Source organism: Eurosta solidaginis, chromosome 4 (genome assembly GCF_040869045.1).
Source record: "Eurosta solidaginis isolate ZX-2024a chromosome 4, ASM4086904v1, whole genome shotgun sequence".
Lineage (NCBI taxonomy): Eukaryota > Metazoa > Arthropoda > Insecta > Diptera > Tephritidae > Eurosta > Eurosta solidaginis.
In genome coordinates, this window is record NC_090322.1 from 152,809,979 (window position 1) to 152,825,308 (window position 15,330).

A 15,330-nucleotide genomic window follows, 5' to 3' on the forward strand; every position below is an offset into this window, starting at 1 on the left:
AACAAGCACCATTGAGGTACTAACCCGACCATCTCGGGAAAGTTTTAGTATGACCGCAAGAAGCCTCTTAGGCCATTCCGACCTCACACCCCCTAGATCCATGAGGAACTCAGCGTCGCCAGGGCTCTCCACTGGTAACGCTGCACAACACCTTAAATCAATTTGGCATTTTAGTCTCCTGTTACGACAGGCATACCTGCCGCAGGTATACTCTTAGCCACCTAACCCGCTGAGGGGATGCATTTTTAACCATTAACAACATTAACGCGCAAGCTGATATGAAATGAAAATGGATACATACACATCCAAACATACCAATAAATGCAAACCTGAAGTTAAATAACGCTAGCGAATGCTGGCTTTTTTAAACGGTTTTATTTGAATACATACATAAATCTATATACATACATTCCACTCAAAGCAAGTTTGCTCGTACAATTTACAGCAACCAATCGCACGACCGACCTTTCCAACTGTGACTCTTGCGTCACATTTTTTAAAATTTCACTCTCGCGGACGGATCCAGAAACGATCTCGGAAGGGTCCGAAAATAGTAAAGAAAAAGTCACGAAATGACCAGGACGGAATCCCCGAAAGATACCGAAAACCATTCATGATCCCGGAAGGGTCCCAAAATGATCCCGAAATAGTCCCTAAAAGGTCCCGAAATAACCCCGACGGGATTCCGGTCGAATCCAGAAAAGATCTCGGAAGGGTCCCCAAATGATCTCGACAAAGTCCAGAAAAGGTCCCGAAATGACCCTGAGGTGATCTCGGACGGATCGCGAAAACCATCCGGAAATGGTCCCGGAAGAGTCTCAAAACGATTCAGACATGATCCTACGTGATCCCGGACGGATCCCGAAAACTATCAAGAAATGATCCCGAAATGGTCTAGAAAAGTCACGAAATGACTCTGACGTGATTCCGAACGGATCCCAAAATCATCCAGAAATTATTCCGGAAGGGTCCCCAAATGATCCCCAAATAATACAGAAAAAGTTACGAAATGCCCACGATGGGATCTCGGACGGATACCGAAAACGATCCATAAGTGATTCCTGAAGGGTCCCCAAATGATCCGGAAATAGTCCCGTCTAACTTTGACGGGATACCGGATGGATCCCGTAAACTATCCGTAAATGATCCCGAAATAATCCTGAAAAAGTCGCGAAATGACTCCGACGTGATTCCGGACGGATCCCAAAATCATCCAGAAATTATCACAGAAGGGTCCCCAAATGATCCGGAAATAGTCCCGAACTGACCCTGACGGGAACCCGGACGGATACCGAAAACTGTCAAGAAATGATCCTTGAAGGGTCCCCAAATGATCCTGAAATGGTTCAGAAAAGGTCACGAGATGACTCCGACGTGATTCCTCACGGATCCCAAAATCATCCAGAAATTATCCTTGTAGGGTCCCCAAGTGATCCGGAAATAGTCCCGAACTGACCCTGACGGGATCCCGGACGGATCCAGAAAACCATCAAGAAATGATCCCTGAAGGTTCCCCAAATGATCCTGAAATGGTCCAGAAAAAGTCACGAAATTACTCCGAAGTGATTCCCTACGGATCCCAAAATCATTCAGAAATTATCCCGGAAGAGTCCCAAAATGATCCCGAAATAGTTCCGAAAAGGTCCCGAAATGATCCCGACGGGATCCCGGAGGGTTCCCGAAAGCCATCCAGGAATGTACCCGAAAGGGTCCTGAAATGACCACGACAGGATTACTAATGTGAAGCTAATAATAAAAGCGTGTTAAAAAGGCCGCAGGCGTGGAAAGAAGAGTTACAAAAATACAGTTGAAGCTAATAAAAGCGTGTTAATAAAAACAATTGAAGGAGGGAGAATGGCGGGAGGAGAAGGAGAGCACCACTAATCGTTTTTCCAAAATTGTTTAGATCTCGATAGGAGAACATTCATTTTGAGTTATAACAAGTTATAGATTTTGTACCATAGGAAGGGTGTCACCGCTGACTTTGTAAGCATTCGAGTTATTTGATCCATTGAGTTTGTAATATTGTATAGTGTGTAAAAATTAATAAAAAGTATTTGTTCGAAGTGGTCATCGGGCGTTCAGGGCGTGATTCAGTCACCAAAAAATAAAATTGAATTATAACTGTTCCTAGGGGGCGTGCCCTCCCCCTTTTCAAAAACATACAGCTAGTAGATCCTTCTAGACTATTGGCTATATGTGTGCCAAATTTCATCCAAATCCGTCTAGCCTTTCTTGCGTGATTGAGTCACAGAGAAAAACGTCTGGACATCCAAACTTACACATTTATAATATTAAAACAAGTAAGAACGGGACTGTCTTCGGCTGTGCCGAAGACTTCATACCTTTCATGAATGGGGCTGAACAATAATCTTATCCCGTTCGTAATCTCCGAATAATCGGATGTATAAGATAAGAAATATATAGTGAACAGATCTACATACCTTAACGATTTTTAAGATAAATATAAAATAAAAAACGGGTAGGTACTTTGTGTGAGGATGCAAAGTTTCAGGTTTTTTGTGGTCTGCGTGTAAAAACTATGACTACGAATCACGTATTTCAAAAATATATGACGAAAACGTAACTATTTGATGAAATTTGATGAATTTTGAAGATTCTAGCCGTAAAAAAGGGGTGAAAATGACAGTTTATATGAAGTATATAATATATATACGACCGATCCCTATGATTTTTTCAGACAACAATATATGCTATATACGTAAGCATTTTGTGAAATTTGAAGCTTCTAGCTGTTAAAATTGGGCCGAAATCGTAAAAAAAATATATATACACTATATATATATACTATATATACCATCATATATATATTATATATATCACCGATCTCTATGATTTTTTGACACAACAATACATACTATATACGTAAGCAATCGGTGAAATTTGAAGCTTATAACTGTTAAAATGGGGAAGAAATTGCGCAAAGTTTCTTATCTGAACAATCGGTTGTATGGGATATATACTATATATACCACCGGTATCTATGATTTTCTCAGACAACAATATATGCTATACACGTAAGCATTTGGTGAAATTTGAACATATCTAAACGATTTTTAAGATAAATATAAAATAAAAAATAGGTAGGTAATCTGTGTGAGGATGCAAAGCTTCACGTTTTTTGTGGTCTGCATGTAAAAACTATGGCTACGAATCACGTATTTCAAAAATATATGACGTAAACGTAATTATTTGATGAAATTTGATGAATCTTGAAGCTTCTAGCCGTAAAAAAGGGGTCAATATGAGAGTTTATATGAAGTATATAATATATATACCACCGATCTCTATGATTTTTTCAGACAACAATATATGCTATATACGAAAGCATTTTGTGAAATTTGAAGCTTCTAACTGTTAAAACGGGGCAGAAATTGCGCAAAGTTTCTTATCTGAACAATCGGTTGTATGAGATATATACTATGTATATCACCGATCTCAATGATTTTTTCAGACATCAATATATGCTATACACGTAAGCAGTTGGTGAAATTTGAAGCTTCTAGCTGTTAAAATGGGGTAGAAATTGCGAAAAGTTTCTTATCTGAACAATCGGTTGTATGAGATATATACTATATATAGAACCGATCTCTATGATTTTTTCAGACAACAATATATGCTATATACGTAAGCAATCAGTGAAATTTGAAGCTTATAGCTGTTAAAATGGGGTAGAAATTGTGAAAAGTTTTTTTTTTTTTTTTTTTAATTGCGAATAGTTTCTTATCTGAAAAATCGGTTGTATGAGATATATACTATATATACAACCGATCTCTCTGATTTTTTCAGACAACAATATATGCTATATAAGTAAATATTCGGTGAAATTTGAAGCTTCTAGCTGTTAAAATGGGGCTAAAATTTGCGAAAATATATATATATATACTATATATATATACTATATATACCACCATATATATACTATATATACCACCGATCTTTATGATTTTTTCAGACAACAATATATGCTATATAAGTAAGCATTCGCTGAAATCTGAAGCCTCTAGCTCTTAAAATAGGGCAGTAATTACGAAAAGTTCCTTATCTGAACAATCGGTTGTGGGGGATATATACTATATATACTACCGATTTCATAAATTTTTTCAGGCAACAATATGTTCAATATACGAAAGTATATGGTGAAGTTTGAAGCTTCAATCTGTTAAATTGGGTAAGATATTACAAAAATCCTCTTTTTCTGAAAAATCGGTTGTATGGAGGATATATGCTATAGTGGTCCGATCCGGTCGGTTCCGACAAATGTCTAATCGGACACCCAAATACACCTGCTCACCAAATTTTATCAAGATATCTCAAAAATTGAGGGACTAGTTTGCATACAAACAGACAGACGGACAGACGGACAGACGGACAGACGGACAGACGGACATGGCTAAAACAACTCAGCTCTTCAACCTGATTATTTCGGTATACTTAATGGTGGGTCTATCTATTTTCCTTTAAGGACTTACAATTTTCGGTTTCGTGACGAAATTAATATACCATTTCATTTTCATGAAAGGTATAACAAGTACGGACGGGACGGGCTGTGCCGAAGACTTCATATTATTCAAGCGATTTTTAAGAAAATATAAAATAAAACAAGTAACGACGGGACTGTGCCGAAGACTTTATACCTTTCATGAATGGGGCTGAACAATAATCGTATCCCATTCGGAATATCCAAATAATCGGCTGTATAAGATAAGAACTATATACTCGTAGTGAACAGATGTACATACCTAAGCGATTTTTAAGATAAATATAAAATAAAACAAGTAAGGAAGGCCAAGTTCGGGTGTAACCGAACATTACATACTCAGCTGAGAGCTTTGGAGACAAAATAAGGGAAAATCACCATGTAGGATAATGAACCTAGGGTAACCCTGGAATATGTTTGTATGACATGGGTATCAAATGAAAGGGGTTAATGAATATTTTAAAAGGGAGTGGTCCTTAGTTCTATAGGTGGACGCCTTTTCGAAATATCGCCATAAAGGTGGACCAGGGGTGACTCTAGAATGTGTTTGTACGATATGGGTATCTGTGATGTGTATATGTGAAGGCGTTTTCGAGATATCAAACAAAATGTGGACGAGGGTGACCCAGAGCATCATCTGTCGGGTACCGCTAATTTATTTATATATGTAATACCACGAACAGTATTTCTGCCAAGATTCCAAGGGCTTTTGATTTCGCCCTGCAGAACTTTTTCATTTTCTTCTACTTAATATGGTAGATGTCACACCCATTTTACAAAGTTTTTTCTAAAGTTATATTTTGCGTTAAAAAAGCAATCCAATCACCATATTTCATCCCTTTTTTCATATTTGGTATAGTATTATGTCATTTTTCGAAATTTTCGCTATCGAAAAAGTGGGCGTGGTCATAGTCGGATTTCGGCCATTTTTATTGCCAAAATAAAGTAAGTTTAGAGAAGTACTTGAATTAAGTTTCGTAAAGATATATCGATTTTTGCTCAAGTTATCGTGTTAACGGCCGATCGGATGGACAGACGGTCAACTGTGTATGAAAACTGGGCGTGGCTTCAACCGATTTCGCCCACTTTCACAGAAAACAGTTACCGTCATGGAATCTATGTCCCTACCAAATTTTACAAGGATTGGTAAATTTTTGTTCGACTTATGGCATTAAAAGTATTCTAGACAAATTAAATGAAAAAGGGCGGAGCCACGCCCACTTTGAAATTTTCTTTTATTTTTGTATTTTGTTGTACCACATAAGGTCAACCTACCTACCAAGTTTTATCGCTTTATCCGTCTTTGGAAATGAAATATCGCACTTTTTCGGTTTTTCGAAATTTTCGATATCGAAAAAGTAGTCATTTTAAATAGCGATCTGAGATAAGTGCCCAGGAAGCTTCATACCAAATTTCATCAAGATACCTCAAAATTTACTCAAGTTATCGTGTTTACGGACGGACATGGCTAAATAAATTTCTTTTTTCGCCCAGATCATTTTGATAATTAGAAGTATATATCTATCTCGATTAGTTTATGCCGTTACGGATTGCCGTTATGCGAACAAAATTGATATACTCTGTGAGCTCTGATCAGCTGAGTATAAAAATAGGTAGGTACTTTATGTGAGGATGAAAAGCTTAACGTTTTTTTTGGGGCTGCATGTAAAAACTATGACCACGAATCACTTATTTCAACAGTGCATCACGTAAGCGTAAGTATTTGATAAAATTTGAGGCTTCTAGCCGTAAAAAAGGGGCAGAAATGACAGTATATGGGGTATACACTATATATGCCACCGATCTCTAAGATTTTTTCAGACAACAAAATATGCTATATACGTAAGCATTTGGTGAAATTTGAAGCTTCTAGCTGTTAAAGTGGGGCAGAAATTGCGAAAAGTTTCTTATCTGAACAATCGGTTGTATGAGATATATACTATATATGCACCGATCTCTCTGATTTTTTCAGACAACGATATATGCCACTTCGATTATGGAGGGAACACTTCTCTGTTCTCCTAAATGGAGACAACGATTTACCAAACATAGATGACGAACCCGATCCCGCAATCGATGATGATGGAATAAATGTCCCCCCACCTGATTATAACGAAGTCAGAATAGCAATAACCAGATTGAAAAACAACAAGGCCGTGGGCGCTGATGGATTGCCTGCGGAGCTATTCAAGTACGGCGGCGAGGAGTTGGTAAGGCGCATGCATCAGTTTCTTCGCAAAATATGGGCGGACGAGTGCATGCCCGACGATTGGAATCTAAGTGTTCTTTGGCCAGTCCACAAGAAGGGGGATACTGCAAACTGCACCAACTATCGCGGAATCAGCCTTCTTAATATCGCATATAAGGTCCTGTCAAGTGTATTGTGCGAAAAATTGAAGCCCACCGTGAATCAACTGATTGGACCTTATCAGTGCGGCTTCAGAGCTGGTAAATCTACCATCGACAAGATTTTCACAATGCGGAAAATCTTGGAAAAAACCCGCGAAAAAAGAATCGACACACATCACCTCTTCGTTGATTTTAAAGCCGCCTTCGACAGCACGAAAAGGAGCTGCCTATATGCCGCTATGTCTGAATTTGGTTTCCCCACAAAACTTATACGGCTGTGCAAAATGACGTTGAGCAACACCATCAGCTCAGTCAGAATTGGGAAGGACCTCGCCGAGCCGTTCGAAACTAAACGAGTTTTCAGACAGGGTGACTCCCTATCGTGCGATTTCTTTAATTTGATGCCGGAGAAAATTATACTAGCAGCAGAACTTAACCGCACTGGAACAATATTCTATAAAAGCGTGCAATTACTGACGTATGCTGATGACATTGATATCATCGGCCTAAACACCCGCACAGTTAGTTCTGCTTACTCCAAACTGGAAACAGAAGCGGTAAAGATGGGTTTGATGGTGAATGAGGACAAAACAAAGTACCTGCTGTAATCGAGCAAAGAGTCAGCGCATATGCGCTTTGGTAACCACGCTACTGTTGGCAGCCATAATAGCGTGCTCCGCCTACCACACCGTATGCCCTGGGTTCACACCCCGGGCAAAACAAATAAGGTTTTTGAATTAGAAGAACATTTTTCTAAGCGGGGTCGCCCCTCGGCAGTGTTTGGCAAGCGCTCCGGGTGTATTTCTGCCATGAAAAGCTGTCAGTGAAAACTCATCTGCCTTGCAGATGCCGTTCGGAGTCGGCATAAAACATGTAGGTCCCGTCCGGCCAATTTGTAGGGGAAAGCAAGAGGAGCACGACGCAAATCGGAAGAGAAGCTCGGCCTTAGATCTCTTCGGAGGTTATCGCGCCTTACATTTTTTTTTTAATACTTCATTTATTTGGAAACCAGCATCAACACTACCAACAAACCGTTGATAACACTACAAAATTGCCTGATGATGATTACGTTGGCGGTTTTCGAAATGGGTCCATCGCAATATGCCAGTAAATGTTTCTTTCTTTTCAGTTTTTCTCTGAAAACATAATAATTGAAATTCAATTATTATAAGCCGGTGTTAAGCTCATGAATTCTTAAATATAAATTTAAAACGTATGCTTTAAAACTACTTCCTTTTGCAAATGGTATCGATATTTTGACTATAAAATGTTGTCAAGCGCTACTGAAACAAGTTATAGCAAAGTTGCTATCAGGTCTTATTGACGATCATTATCCTTCCCGCAAACTTTTTGTGATTTCTCAAAAGTGCAGTAACTAGTGTAGTCTTCAGCATTTGATTCAGATTTTGCTTTTTAGGCGCGACAATTAGGGTTTAATGTGAACTTCAGGATTTGAGTCAGATTGAGTTTTGGAGACGTCAGTTAAAGATAATGGTTGACGCCTTCGGATTCAGTTTAAGGATTCAATCAATATTGCAACTCTGTAATGTCAGCTATGGTAAACTATCAAAGAACTGGAGACAAACAAGAGAAGACAGCACAATCCTGTCTACTTATCCTGCAAAACTGCTTTTAGGGGCTTCCCAAAAAAGGGACTTAAAGCTTTGATGTCTAAGAATAGACAGTGTCCATTTATATATCTTTGCAAACATGAGCGTGTGTCTAAGTGCGTGCGTGATGATCCATCGATTGGAGTGCAGTGCAATTATTAACTTCATTAGAGCATAAACTCACCTCGAAGCACGTATAGCTTGCCGCAGTTGCCCTTGCAATTTGCCTACACGATTAGTGGCTACTTCCAATTTAAGTTGACACATTTTCAATGTATTACGCGCATCCGTCACCTCTACCTGTGATTGATTCACTTTGGCTGGGGAAGAATAGAAAAAGTGCTGTTATTATATGAAATATATACGAAAAGCTATTTTTGCTTGTATGTATGTATATTTTTTACTTGTGGCATGGCTGAGCATTTCCTGGCAAGCAGTATCTAATGTAGCCTTCTCACCCAATCCCTGTTCGGCCAAATAGACCATCTCCTTGGCAGCGCAATGTATCGATTTAGCCTTCTCATAATTGACAGCCGCTTGTTGGGTCTCTTTTGCCAACTGTTGGGAAATTGCATAAAATTGTTATATCGATTAAATTGTGTTCAAAAATATGTTGTTTTTTTTATAAATTTTATAAATATTGTTGAAAGCAGGTATTATCCATGGAAACGGTATACATATATCAACAGGTACTTACTTGTGCCGCATAGATACGCGATTCATAATAGGGCTTTGCCGCCTCAATTGAGTTTCCCAATTTGTGTGCGGCTTGTTTGATGCGCACCTCACTTTCAGCCAAGATACGCTTGAAATCACATTTTGCCTCCTATGAAAGAAATAACAAAAAAAAAAACATTTTATTGCTTTTTAAATATTTACTTTGTGGTTATTTTCACTACAAAAAGCGTTTATAGCAAAAAAATGTGAATACGCTGGTGCCAATGCCTACACCAGCACAAGTCAATAGTAGTCTTAAAATAAGAACGACCTAATTGCTTTAATCTTAAATTTTTTTCCATAATGTATCTGGCATTTTCGCACAGATTTTAATTTACTGTGGATGCCTAAAGCAAATGTATTTAATGCAAAATCAATTAAATTGCAATTTGCATGGTTTTAGTTCGATAATGGGTGTGCATTAGGGTGACCATGAAATAAATACTTCCTAACCGGTCTCCATGGTGCCTTAGATTGAGTCGTCCCCATAAACAACACGAAATTTGCCAACGACCGTACCAAAGTTTGAAGCTTATGGTAAGATGGTCTCCGAACTACATTCTTATTATTCTTCAAGATAGGTTATTACTACTTATTCTTCGGAGTGCTTTCGACTGCCACTTTTAACATTGCGATGTTTTAGCAAATTACTATTAGTCCCTTTGCAGACCTCTTGATCGCGTTCTGAACTGGATTAGTCGTAGATTGGCTCTGAAATAGTGACAGCTTTTAATTAAAAATATACTTGGCGCAATTTATTACCGACAAGATTTAGGTCGAGCTTGTCTTCTAATTTGATTCGTGCTCCTTTTGATTTTCCCTACAAATTGGCTTGACGGTGCCTACATGCTTTATACCGCCTTCTAACGGCATCTGCAAGATGGATAAATTTTCACTGAAAAGTTTTTCATGGAAGAAATACACTCGGAGTGTTTGCCAAATCACTTTCGGGGTCGACCCCGATTACAAAAGTTTCTTTATAATTGCAAAAAAAAAGTGTTCCTAAATTTTTTATGTTACTTTGCCCAGGAGTTTCAGATCCGATGAGGGACCTGAAAAGGACTCGAAAAAGCAGAAACCTCACGCTACCTTCGACTGCCCCTCAGGTCTACAAGTAGCCACCATCGACAAAATCAACCCTGACGGGAAGATAACGCCGGCAAGGTGACTGCTTGTAGATGGCAAGCTAATGGAGGGGATGCTCGAGGCTAAAAGCGATGAGATATCCTTCGACGACGCGGGCTGGCAGAGGGGCGTCAAGGTCGTCGGCTGCTACAACAAGAAATCTGTGGATTTCCTAACGAGGGCAGTCCACGGCTTGGGCGCTCTTTCGCTGGGAGCACAGTTGGAGGTTTACCGCTTCGTCCGGTGGTCTCAGTATGGATGCCACCTCCAGTAATGGATGAGTCCATACTGTAACTACTGGGCAAACAGAATAAAGAGCTGAAGGCAGACCAATGGAGGGCGGTCTCGATGACCCCTTCCAAGACAAGGTCGGGCAGCGACCTACTGATCGCAATCGATCAAACGTCGCTGCAAGCCATAAAGAGGCTCAAAGGGGTCGTTAGGTTTGGGCGGGGTTCCCTTAAGGCCTTTGTGTCTGTTGATAGGCCAGATGCAACAAAGGTGCGCGGTGGTGCAGATTAATTTGCACCACTCAATTTCCGCCTCGCTTGACTTAACGAAATACATTGCACAAAACGGAGTGGACATAGCTCTAATCCGAGAACCCTGGCTGGGTATGGGCAGGGTTTGCAGATTAGGGCTAGACGGCTACCGTCTACTTGCACCACAAGAGGGTAGAATTAGAGCATGCATTGTAGCTAAGAAAAATATTATTCTATTTATCTCTACACAGCACTGCAGCGGAGACCTCGTCACTGTAGTATGCGAACGAAATCAGGAGCGCAAGCTGCTGCTATCGTCCGTATACTTCCCGTACGAAGGGGACACGCCACCACCGACACCTGTCCGCGAAATTGTGAAGTTCGCGGAAACGCATAGAACAGGTCTTGTCATCAGCTACGACGCCAACGGACATCATGAGCTATGGAGGAGCAGCGACACAAACGCAAGAGGTGAGTCCATTTTTGACTACTTACTTACTACTAACCTAATTGTATGCAACAAAGGCAACCAGCCAACGTTCAAGAATAGAATTAGAGAGGAAGTCATAGATATCACCCTGGCCACAGACTCTCCCACTGTAAGAATCGATGACTGGAAAGTGTCAGACACATGCTCCTTCTCGGACACACACAGTAGGATATTCTTCAACATCGATCTTGAAGTGGAAGTTCCCCGGCAATATAGAAGTCCAAGAAAAACAGACTGGAACAAATATTCTGAAGTAGTATCTCACAAACAGGCATCCACAGAAATGGAAGTCAGACGTGCAGCTAACAATATAGACAGAGCGGTAAACCGACTGACAACGATATTGACAAGCACTTTTGAACTTTGTTGTCCCCTTACTAGACCACGGGTAAGACCTAGAACTACGTGGTGGAACACAGAGCTAAGCCAACTCAGGTCAACAACAAGAAAACTCTTCAACAAAGCCAAACCGTCTCTAGAGGTCTTGATGGAGACACACTTTCCTGGATGCACGTATACGACAGGAACGACGATGCCAGAAAACCGCGCATACGCTCCGGAAACCGACGTCAGGGACATCGTTGACCGATATAAAATATAATGGGCTATAAAATTATTCGAACCCTACAAATCGACGGGATCGGATGGTGTGATACCGGCCATGTTACAAGCCGCTTGTGACGAACTGATACCATATCTACACGGCATCTTCTCAAGATGGTTATGTACCCGAAGCCTGGAGAAATGTACGGGTGGTTTTCATTCCCAAAACAGGAAAACTTAGCCACTGGGAAGCCAAAGGCTACAGACCAATAAGCCTCTCCTGCTTTATCCTTAAAACACTGGAGAGACTTATCGATTTGCACATTAGAAACAAAGCCAATCTCTGGCAGATAGATGCAGCACAGCATGCATACCAAAAAGGCAAATCAGTTAAAATGCCCTTCATGAGGCAGTAAGTGCCATAGAGAACTCACTAAGCTGCAAGGAATGCACATTGGCAGCTTTCCTCGACATTGAGGGCGCTTTCAACAACATGCAGACGGAGGCCATCTGCAAGGCTCTTACACGATATGGAACCCAAAGCTCTATAGTTGCATGGATCGATTCTATGCTTAGGAGTAGAGTTGTCAACGAGACTTTAGGGACTGGTTCTATTGGCAAAATGACCACCAGAGGCGTGGGGGTAAACCCACGACAAAGGCTAAACGGCACAACGTTAAACCTATCTTCGAAAGCGAAATATCTTGGAATTATACTCGATTCGAAGTTAAGCTGGAGAAGGAACGTTGAGATGAGATCAAAGAAAGCTCTAGCAGCATACTACGCCTGCAAAAGGGCTTTTGGGCGGAACTGGAGACTGGCACCACGTGTCATTCATGGCATGTACAGCACAGTCATTCGACTGATATTACTAACATATGGAGCTCTAGTCTGGTGGAAAGCGCTAGATAAAAAGAGTAATTAGCAGAGGATCGGGAAGGTACAAAGGCTGGCATGCCTGGGAATATCAGGCGCCGTGAGCAGCGCCCCTCAGGAAGCGCTAAATGTCATCTTTCATTTGACGCCTCTACATGTCTTCGTGCAGGGATTAGCCGCTAGAGGGGCTCTACGACTAAGAGAATCCAACATATGGAAAACAGCTAAGCATGGACCCGCGACGATTCTGCGCGATATGACGAAGGGGCAACTAAAAAAATAAATAAATGTAAGGCGCGACAACCTCCGAAGAGATCTAAGGCCGAGCTTCTCTTCCAATTTGCGTCGTGCTCCTTTTGATTTTCCCTACAAATTGGCCGAACGGGACCTACATGTTTTTTGCCGATTCCGAACGGCATCTGCAAGGCAGATGAGTTTTCACTGAGAGCTTTTCATGGCAGAAATACACCCGGAGCGCTTGCCAAACACTGCCGAGGGGCGACCCCGCTTAGAAAAATTTTCTTCTAATTGAAGAGCCTTATTTCTAAAATTTTGATGTTGCTTTGCCCGGGGTGCGAACCCAGGGCATACGGTGTGGTAGGCGGAGCACGCTAACATCACACCACGGTGGCCGCCGAAGGGGCAACTAAACGGAATAATAACCGACCTAGCATCCAAAACAGACCACATCACAGGGGTTTTGGACTTCCAGGTTCAGAACATACGATATTCTTCAAGGGAGGAATGGGAAGTAGGCCTAGACAACGGCAGGGGTATCACAATATACACCGACGGCTCGAAAATGAAAAAGGGAACTGGAGCTGGGATGTGCTCGACACATCTACAGATAAGCCAAGCATTCCGACTTCCTGACGCATGCAGTGTATTCCAAGCCGAGGTCTATGCCATAGACAGAGCGGCAAAGCTGTTCCAAGATAGCGCGGTCTCCAACACCGACGTAACAATCTTTGTTGACAGCCAAGCCGCCTTAAGGGCATTAGAGTCCAACATGATAAAATCGGACATCGTTTGGGGGTGTAGAGCCTCTCTGGCTTCTGTGAGTCATCTCAATGTCTCCCTTTGCTGGGTCCGCGGATGAGATGGCTAGGAAAGGTTCCGACTTAGATAGAAGTGAGGTGGACAGCTCCGTCCGACCGCCGTTGAGTTGTCTCCTAGCGAGAATCGACGAATATGGGAACAGGGCAACGGACTTGCTATGGACCAATAGGGTTGATTGCGAGGTCTCAAGATCCTTATGACCATGCTTGGATAGGAAGGGCATCAGCTTCCTTCTCAAACTGAACAAATCTGCGGTGAGGGTACTTACGGGTACCATCACAGGTCATTGTGCTGTCACACCAATGCTCCGACGGTGGGGAATACCAACAAGCTTCCTCTGCAGAAGCTGTCAGGATGAGGAGGAAGAGGAGTCTATCTACCACTTTCTCTGCCGATTCCCGGCGCTTCAAAGAAGAAGGCTCAGATTTCTGGGCTAACGCTTCTTCGACAGCCTGGCAGAGGTTGGGAAGGTGGACGTCTCGCTTCTTCTTGGGTTCATCAGGGAAAACAAGTGGTTCGTTGAGGACCGCTAAGAGGTAATGGGGCTAAACGAATTTGCCGCCATCCTGTACTTACTGAGTGCACTCACAATGGACAAAAATTTCTCTGAGTCGAAGTGTGGGTATCGCCCACGCACGCCCTCTTAACTTAACCTAACCTTGCCCAGGAGTTGAACCCGGACCTTCGGTCTGGTAGGCGGAACACGCTACCACCGCACCACGCAGCCTCTGATCATTTAATTCAAATATACATATAGCTCAGACTTCAGTGCAATTGGTACAAGTGTGGCTACCACCTGTCTCGCTCTGCAACCGAGTTACAAAAGCTCGAAGGTAGTCATTAAAAGTTCGGAGGTAGTCATTAAACCTGTGAAGCTGCCTATTTGCGTGAGTGTAACCAATATTCCCTGCTGGGAGGTTAGTTTAGGTTAAACCGGTCGGTCAATAAAGACCTCACATAGACTGAATGTGTCCGTAGTGTTACCAGAATTTGTTTGACGACCAATTTGCCTCTTGGTAAATACTAGCAGTTTTCTAGGACCCAGCTTAATTGCTGCCTGGATATCTGGCAACTCTGCCGCCTCTAATAGCTGGAGCCTTGACCTAGCGAGCGCAGGACATGAACACAGAAAGTGCTCAACCGTTTCTTCCTGCAGCTCACGTCCTTGCTGTTAGTGACGAGGCCTAACTTATAGGCATGTGACGCCAGAAGTCAGTGTCCAGCCAGTATGCCCATCGTGAGCCTTAAGTCTTCTCTCTTCAGAGATATGAGCCACGTTGTGGGTCTAATATCGTAGGCTTTGCACATGACCTTAGAAATTTTGCAGCTCCGCGCTTTTGTCCACGACGGGTTCCTGCTGGGAACTTAATTGCTTGATATCCGATTCTTGAAACCGGCAAACACTTTTTTGCAAATTTTTGGTGTTATTTTGCCTAGGAGGTAAACACTACACTCTCGGTGTGGTAGGCGGAGCGTGCTACCACCACACCACGGCTGCTGTCAGCTCAAAAAAAACATTTGACGGTGATATAAGGGAAACCCAATTACGTTTTTATTTCAAATGGCGCAAAAAAAATT

General features: G+C 41.8%; 1 protein-coding gene across 7 annotated transcripts in view; it reads right to left on the reverse strand.

Annotated features, from left to right (window-relative positions):
* LOC137250514 (uncharacterized) overlaps positions 1-15,330 on the reverse strand; it is a 95,833-nt gene that overhangs the window by 62,893 nt on the left and 17,610 nt on the right. For all 7 annotated transcript variants that reach the window (XR_010952996.1, XR_010952995.1, XR_010952993.1 and 4 more), the window contains 3 exons: positions 9,158-9,286; positions 8,865-9,018; positions 8,645-8,780 (listed from right to left, as the gene is read on the reverse strand). Coding sequence is in view for 1 of the 7 variants with exons in the window: in XM_067783456.1 (XP_067639557.1) it covers positions 8,645-8,780; positions 8,865-9,018; positions 9,158-9,286 (419 nt within the window). In the remaining 6 variants the exon portion in view is untranslated. The remainder of the gene's footprint in view (positions 1-8,644; positions 8,781-8,864; positions 9,019-9,157; positions 9,287-15,330) is intronic.